The sequence below is a fragment of the Mastigoproctus giganteus genome, chromosome 4 (genome assembly GCF_048544385.1).
Source record: "Mastigoproctus giganteus isolate SK-2022 chromosome 4, ASM4854438v1, whole genome shotgun sequence".
NCBI classification, from domain to species: Eukaryota; Metazoa; Arthropoda; class Arachnida; order Uropygi; family Thelyphonidae; genus Mastigoproctus; species Mastigoproctus giganteus.
In genome coordinates this window covers 11,878,956-11,887,790 of record NC_143578.1, presented here as the reverse complement: position 1 = coordinate 11,887,790, position 8,835 = coordinate 11,878,956, and the positions used below count along the sequence as shown (strand labels likewise).

Here is an 8,835-nt window from a genome sequence, read left to right as displayed (position 1 = left end):
AACACCTCCATCTCGAGTAGACAGCTACTTTTTTTAAAATAAAACTTCGTAAAAAAAAAAAAAGATTTAATGGTGAGCTTTTAATATGGGAATAAAAAAATACATTAAATGTACACAAAATACAAAAAAAGGCTGGCGTACGCTGCGTACAATTATAGGAATGATAGGTCGGTTAGAGTACGTCAGCCGGCCCTTAAAAATAAATGAACGATGACAGATTTGGTATTTAGAAAAAAGAAATGGTTTTTTTATTTAGGGAGCATTATTTGAGCTACATTTCGCCACCACACCCAGTCTCCAAGAAGCCTCCTGGCGGTAACCCTCGTGTAGAACATCTTGATCGGGAGAGAGAGAGAGACGTCAATGCTCCTTCTACTGCGCATGTCTGGTACGCCATTACTGTTTCCGCAACCTGCTGTACCATGTCTGACCGGACTTTGACAAGTTCCTGAAGCTTCGCGGCCAACTGTCCATCTCGAAGAGGGGTTCTTTCAAAGATTCGCCGCCAAAAAGCCACTCGTGGGGGTTGAGAGAGTGTGACCCTGATCCCGGAGCGACACCATGACCGATGTGTCGCGAGGAAGGCGAGAAACAGACCCGGCCAGCAGAACGACTCTCTACCACCACCGCTAACTGTAGCCGCTGTCAACATGGAGGACAGGAGGACAACGCCGAGGCTGTGGATGGTGATCGTGACCACGACTGGCTTCTTCACCTTCATCCTCGCAGCAGATGTGAGCTACAGAGGAGGTAAGGATGCACATGAACTCGGTTTCTTCTTAACCCTGAAGGCACGCACACAAAGGGCCACTACCCGGGTCTATCGATCGGCCTCGGTGCTAAGCCTTTTCCGCTCGCTTGTGTGTGTGTGCGTGCGTGCGTGAGTGCGCGTGCCTCGGTTTCAAGCACGCAGCTGTATTAATGCGCTTTTTCCTTTTGAGCGTTAGTTCTGCTCCCTAATTTGCATATTTTTTGTTTCTTGCCATATGGTCAAAGATGGAATCATTGTCTCCTTACCAGAACTCTACACTTTTATGGAATATACTTCCCTCGCATCCCCCCTCCCCCATATCTTTGGTCGTTGGAGCTGGTTTGCAGAATTCGTTAACCCTTTCGATAGCTGGATGGATGAAGGTGATGCGAGGATAAATAAGGGACCGATGATAGAGAGAAGGATAAAATAGAGGCTGGGGGATGATGGATAGATAATAAAAGCGTGGAGGCGTAATAATGGGGCAGGATTCATAATAGGCGAAAAACTGTTGATGATAGAGAGATGGATGGAGTGAATGAGAGATAATAGAGGAATAAATGGATAAAATAATTATAGAGAGATAGATGGGTGAAATAATTAAAGAGAGATAGATGGATGTAATAGTTATACAGAGAGAGTGGAGGAATAAGTGGGTGAAAAGGAATAGGGGATAAAATTGGGATGAAAGACTAGAGAAAGAGGTGATGATGAGAGTGCTATAGAAAGATGGATGGAGGATAAATGGATGAAAGAGGAATAAGAATGGAGAAATAAGTGATGATGAGGTGGATGGAGGATAAATGAGCGAACGAGGGATAGGTGATAAAATGAAAGACTAGAGAAATAGCTGATATGAGAGAGCTGATGGATGGAGAACAAATGGGTACAAGAGGAATAGGGGATGAAAGAGGAATAGAAAAATAGGAATGAAAGAGGAACAGAAAAATAGGAATGAAAGAATAAAGAAATATAAAAATAGGAATGAAAGAATAAAGAAATATAAAAATAGGAATGAAAGAATAGAGAAATTTAAAAATAGGAATGAAAGTATAGAGAAATATCTGATGATAAGAGAGATACAGAGAGCTGGATGTGGTTAAATTGATGAAGAGGAATGGAGGATGGAAGAGAAATAGAAAATAGGGATGAAAGAATAGAGAAATGGGTCATGATGAGAGAGCTATAGAGATGGAGGATAAATAGATGCAAGAAGAATAGACGTTTAAGAGGAATAGAAAAATAGGAATGAAAGAATAGATAAATATGTGATGATGAGAGAGCTATAGAGAGATGGATGGAGGTTAAATGGATGCAAGAGAAATAGGGGATGAAAGAGGAACATAAAAATAGGGATGAAAGAATAGAGAAATAGGTGACGATAAGAGAGATACACAAGAGATGGATGGAGGTTAAATTGAAGAAGGAGTAATAGAGAAATAGGTGATGATGATAGAGGTATAGAGAGATTGATGGAAGGTATATAGATGAAATAAGAATAGGGAAGAAAAACTATAGAGACAGATAGATGGATGGAAGAGGAATATGTGATGAAAGTATTATAACAATGTATCATCTACTGTTGATACGCATAAAAATATCCCGTTTGGTTAAAACAAAACTGACTCTTGATTGAAATTAGTGCAATACCGGGACAGTTCGGTACAAAGTTTTTTTCTGTTGTGAGAATTAAGATAATTGCATTATTTACGCGATTTAAATCTTGCCTGCGTTCAAGTAGAGAAAGAAAAAAATTAGCAATGTGTCTGGTCATACAGCGCTTGCGTGAGCTAGTGACAACTTTGATGTCACTTTGGAGCATTTGAAAATTTCCAGCGTAGGTGCAGCCGGAATGCTTCATCAAATCTGTGGTTAACCTCTTCCATAACCAGCGACTTACTCACGCGCCCGAACATTGGATTGCATTCCGCACAACCAAGGTTTTTTCCACCGTTGCCACTAGTCATACAACTCGTCAGCTATATGACTAAAGTAGGGAGAAAAACAACAGGCAGCTCAAGGTCACGCACTTAAATTCCCACTCCGTACTACTGCTACAGAAGAGGACTAGTAAATGACCTTGACCGCCTGCTGTTTCTCTCTCTGCTATAGTCAGAGGAATGAGGATTAAAATATTATAGAGAAAGATGGAGTGAGGACTAGGAGGATGAGAGACGAATAAAGCAATAGAGGATGGAAGAACGTCAAAGCGATAACCGTATTAGCACTAATGACGTTAGTACATATGTGTAAAGAACATAAGGTCTGTCCGTCCGCATGTAATAACTCGACTTTCATTGAATAAATTTGCATAAAATTTCATATTTGGCTCTTCTACAATGATTTGTCGAGTCTTCCCAGATGTCATTAAAATCGAACCAATAGAAATTTGGCAATTATTAATTTCTTAGGAGAAATTATCATTTCGACAAATTTGTGAAAATATGGCGCATGCGCAGAAAAACGAAATACTTTAGGTTCTCGCATAAAATTATTTGCTTTTAGCTCATTTTTTTGTTTTCAGTTTACTAAATAGATAATTAATGAATCATTACTAATTACAGAAGGGCATGATCTCAATTTGATTTCAGCTTGTTCCATAGGTGGCGATAGGAGATTGTAGAATTAATGGATTGCAGAAAGGTGGATAGAGAAATGTCAGTGGAGGATCGAATGATAATGAATCATAAATAGAGATATGGGAATTGAGAAATGATGGGATATTGATTTGGTGGAAGTACGGTAGAGATGGGTGGATGGATAGATGGATGGATGATTTATATAGGGATGAATTTGTGAAGAGGATCACATAGGACGTGATGGATTAATGGGAGTGATGGATTGGTAACTGGAAACAATAAATGCATGATTTAGGGACAGTAGATGCAGGATAAAGGTAGATGGAATGATTGCTTCAATGATAAAGCAATGGATGTGGGTGAGAGGGAATAGATGGAGGAATGGTAGAAAAATGAGAGGATCCATTTCTCTACCATCGCGCCCTCTATCCATCATAAATAGTATCTATCATTGTGAGTTCAGTTTTTTATCGAATGAATTAGAAAAACTTCTTTTATATAAATGTTGGTTTTGGCTTGCTTCCGGGTACTCCGGATTTTCCTTCAAAGTTAAAGGAACCTAAAAAAAACCCTGGAATTTCATCTTGCATCGAAGTTGCAATTATCTTTGAACTTCGTCCCAACCCTACTGTAGTAATTCTGTCTTTCTTTCATTTTATCTTTCTTTTAGATGTAATTTTGAGATGCATCCGCTTGTGTTCAGCAATTACCCGTTTCCTTTCAGTTCGAAGAGTTTTTCGCGAACTCCTTTGCGGTTTTCAGTGTTTTAATATCCCGTCATGCCCTGCGAGCGATGGAAAGCTTCATTTATTACAACCATCGCTTACTACAATTTCTCCCATCACGATCTGAGCGTATAATTTGTTTTGCTTATCCTCAGACGCTTTGAAATGGCTTAGCCACGAACGCATTTATTCAGCACCATCCCCATTGTCAAAATCATGAAAACCGAGATAAAACAGGGCATTAATCAAATGAAAAATGAATTCGAACGCGCCAAGATCCACTGTGGGCAGCCCTCCCTAATACCTCGATGGAAATTACGCTGAATAATGTTAAGAATTCTTTCTTTCTTTCTTTTTTTTAGAATTTTTATGGGTGCTCGCAACCGAGAAGGAGAAAGAGACGCGGTGAGGACAATACCGATCGTACACTTTCTCTCTCTCTCTTATTATCACAAAATATCTTTATGTACATCAATAAGAAGGCGCGTGGGCAAATAAAATACACCATGCTGCGCATAATTGCCCCGAAAATGAAGAAACGCTCATTAGAATATATAAAGGAGCGGCGTCAAATATTTATCTTGATATATATGCGTCCGTCGTAAAGAAGGAACGCACAAAGGTGTCTGTTGCAAAAATCCCGAGCGAATTGGCAAGTTACGGAGCATTGAATCCTCGTGAAGGTATTTCAACTTTGTGCGCTGATGTCGATGGAAAAATTAAAAAAAAAGAAAATGCAAATCTTCGAACCTAAGAAGGCGTGAAATGCAAATTTCATTTTTCTTTCGCGTTTCGCCTCCTTTGTGACTCGTCACAGTGCACTGCTTAATAATGAAAGATTTCTATTTAGCATTCAGATGGAAAAATATCAATGGATTTTTCTCAATATTTATATATTTATTTAATTAGCTAATTCTAAAATCAAAAGCTACTTTCAGTCCATTAGGCCGATAATTGCGTCATTTCCGTCTCGCATTTTCGTTACCAATCGGTTTTACTTCAGTCCGAAATATTTATTAGAAAAGATGTAACGTTTTATGCTCACGGCCGCTACTTGCTCTACCGAATCAACGTTATGGCTAAGTTAGTGGCACCCAGGAGGTGACATCATTTGCGTCTTTTCTATCTCGCATTTTCGTTACCAATACTCGCATTTTACTTCAGTCCAAAATATTTAGTAGGAACGATGTAACGTTTTATGCTTACGCCCGCTGCTTACTCTACCTATTCAACATTAGTGATTAAGTTACCATTATTACGCAAGTAACATAATTTGTGTCATTTCCGTGTCGCATTTTCGTTACCAATCCGTTTTACTTCAGTAACGTTTTATGCTCACGCCCGCTACTTTCTCTATGGAATCTACATTAGTGGAAGGGTGTAGCGTCATCCAGGGAGTGACATCATTACCTCATTTCCGTCTCGCATTTTCGTTACCAATCCGTTTTACTTCAGTCTGAAATATTTAGTATGAGCGATGTAATGTTTTGCGCTCACGCCCGCTACTTGCTCTACCGAATCAACGTTAGTGACTGAGTTAATATCATCTAGGAAATTACGTCATTTATGTAATATCCGTCTCCCATTTTCGTTACTAATCTGTCTTACTTATGCTCACGCCCACTACTTGCTCTACCAAATCAACGTTGGTGACTGAGTTAGTGCCATCTAGGAGGTGACGTCATTTCGGTCTCGAACTTTCGTTACCAATCCGTCTTCAGTCCAAAATATTTAGTAGGAACGATGTAACGTTTTATGCTCATGCACACTACTTACTCTATGGAATCAACGTTAGCGAATAACTTAGCGTCATTAACGAAGAGACGTCATTTGTATCATTTCTGTCTCACATTTTCGTTACCAATGCGTTTTACTTCAGTTCGAAATATTTATTATGAATGATTTAACGTTTTATGCTTACGCCCACTACTTACTCTACCGAATAAACGTTAGTGACTGAGTTAGTGGCATCTAGGAGGTGACATTATTTGTGTCATTTCCGTGTCGCATTTTCGTTACCAATCGGTTTTACTACAGTTGAAATATTTAGTATGAGCGATGTAACATTTTATGCTCACGCCCGCTACTTGCTCTACCAAATCAACGTTACTGATCTAGTTAGCGTCATTAAAGAAGTGGTCATTTGTGTCATTTGCGTCTCGCATTTTCGTTACCAATCGGTTTTACTGAAGTCTGTAATATTTCGTATGAACGATGTAACGTTTCATGCTCTCGCCCGCTACTTGTTCTACCGAATCAACGTTAGTGACATCATTGCCTCATTTCCGTGTCGCATTTTCGTTACCAATCGGTTTTTCTTCAATCCGAAGCACAAAAGTTTTATTTATTATTTGATATATTCGGCTGGCATTGGCGAGTTTAGTGTCATTAAGCACGAAAGACAGTGGAGTATTTTAAATTTTCTAGTGGTGCACCCTGGTGGCGAAATTCTATATGAAAAATGGAAAATTTTAATTTCGAATTGTAAAACTGAGCAGCATGGGTTTTGTGCAAAAAGGTGCTATCAAAGTGTACAACGCTGCAAGCGAGTTTAAAGTGCGGTTTGGTTGCAGAAAAGTGACATTTCATCCCTCTATTGGCGTAATGGATTTTCAATTACACACTCCCCTACCAAAATATTAGAGGATATACCTAATAGCATAATAGCCTCTTTTGCTATGGTACAGCTTTAATGACTCCACAAAGTACTGAAGCTTACATCCTCGTACCAGTGGTCCAGATGATCAGGAACTATTTCATTACGCCTACGACGGAAGACATGTTCATATCGGAATGGTGGATTCTGTATTAAATTTTTAGTAGAGAGAGAGAGAGTCTATTTATAAACAATGAAACCAAACGTATGTCAACAATAATTATTATAAAGCAAAATGTACTCTATGGGTGTTTCGCCTATCTGTGGGTTCGTCAGAAAGCGTTAATTCTTTATTGTTGTAAACGCGTTAAATAAATGTACTCGGTGGTTAATTCTGGGTTTGTAAAGAATGGTTAAAATCGATTTACGAGTCCATTAAAGTACATCATCAACCTTTAATAGGATTTAACCCCGTTAGCCAGGCTTCCATCCACAAATAGGAAAACGGCCATCAGGAAAACAATCCTCCCCCCGAATTCATCAGGGGGCCCTCGAACATTACTAATAAATCCATAGGTGGAAACAAGATTTTCAACTAATTCTTCCTCTCCGAAAAGACCAGGTGTTCCGCTCCGAACAAAATTGCCGAACGCAGGCTCACTGCACTTTCTTATAAATAAACGGCTCGGAGGTGATATACGAACTGGTTCACTCACCTCCTCACCCCCCATTCATTATATTTCCAGAAATGATAAGAGATGTTAGGAGGAGGGGAGGAGGAGGAGGAGGAGAGTTGTGCGCCCAACTAATGAACAAAGATAGCATTGGCCACCTGCTATCGATCACCAGGGAAGAAAATGTCGCTTTCAAAGAGAAACATCCGAAAGTGCCGTAAAGAATTGTGGGGGGTGGGAGGGGGAGATTCCGATTTTAAAGCGAACCACCAAAATGGACAATATGTTACGAAGGGCCTCGCGAGATACCTGCGCCAGATTTCAATTGTTTTCGTAACAATACGACGTCTGAAAGAAGCAGACGCTTTGTAACAAAGCCGGTTTTATTGTTACGTATTGCGCATGCGTGCATTGTTTAATAAACAAAGATGTGACTCATCGGGGCCTGTCACGCTTAATGAATACAGTATAATCGAGTGCTCCGAATAACTCATTAGTCATTGGCACTTTTTTTTTGGCCACTCGTGTACATAAGAGAGAGATTGATAATGCGGGTCGAGAACAATGGCAGTAACCCTCAGGAAATGCGTCTCTGATTTAGCGCTCGTGTGTCGACTATCAATTAACGCTGTACGAGCGTTTTCCTGTCGTAGGATCGTCAGGTGGAACTAACTGTTGTCGCGCACGCACGAGGGGTGCGTATTGACTTCGATTCCGATGAGTTTTTAATAAGTGGGAGTTATGGGGCTCGGGTTTGGTTCCCTACCGCCGGAATCTGGGGGTGATTTGCGTTTCCTGTTCGGTTTAACCGATTTGCCGTTAATTGCGAGCGATCCGTTCGGCGGGCGGATGAAACATCCGATCACAATGGCGGTTGCAAAAGAATGGCGATTTTATGAAATGAACCCCCGCTTATTTGCTTAATTCGGCCGCTGACGATGCGTAGTGGGTGATCACGCACACGTGCACTTGCGTCATTACCCGGCACACTCGGAGGTTGTGCAGCGAAGCATCCGACAACATTCTCTGTTCAAACACCCTTCTCGCTCCATCTCGCAAATATAATGCGCCTACTGGCACCATCTCTCTCTCTCTCTCGTTTCGTCTATCGCTCTCTTTAAAATAATAATAAATAATTTTCAGTTTATACTGCGGGAAGATTGCATTAGGTGGAAGTGGTTGATAATATAAACTGAATTCAAGAACATCACAGTATTTAATAGTCACGCGGTCTTGAACCACGACCACTCAAAGCTCGTATATTTGTGCACCTTGGCGTTTGCCCACTCAGCCTTTCCCTTGATCTCCTTTCCTCTCGCTCCGTTTGCTTTCTTTCCCTTTCTCTCCCTTCTCTTTCTCTGTTTTTGTTATTTTCTCTACTCGCTATTTTCTCACTCTCCAGTTTTCTCTCTTCCCTTTCCTTTTCTCTTTCTCTCTTTCCCACTGCCTTCGCCTTTATTTCTGCCTTTGTGTTTCTCCTTCGTCTTAACTTTTCCCCTTCGTGGTATTT

The 8,835-nt window shown here is 40.4% G+C and overlaps 1 protein-coding gene across 1 annotated transcript in view; it reads left to right on the top strand.

Moving 5' to 3' along the window:
• Nucleotides 1-398: 398 nt before the first annotated feature.
• LOC150086408 (uncharacterized) overlaps nt 399-8,835 on the top strand; it is a 27,454-nt gene continuing 19,017 nt past the window's right edge. The window contains exon 1 of the mRNA XM_090372570.1: nt 399-750. Coding sequence (XP_090228696.1) covers nt 651-750 — 100 coding nt within the window. The 5' untranslated portion in view covers nt 399-650. The remainder of the gene's footprint in view (nt 751-8,835) is intronic.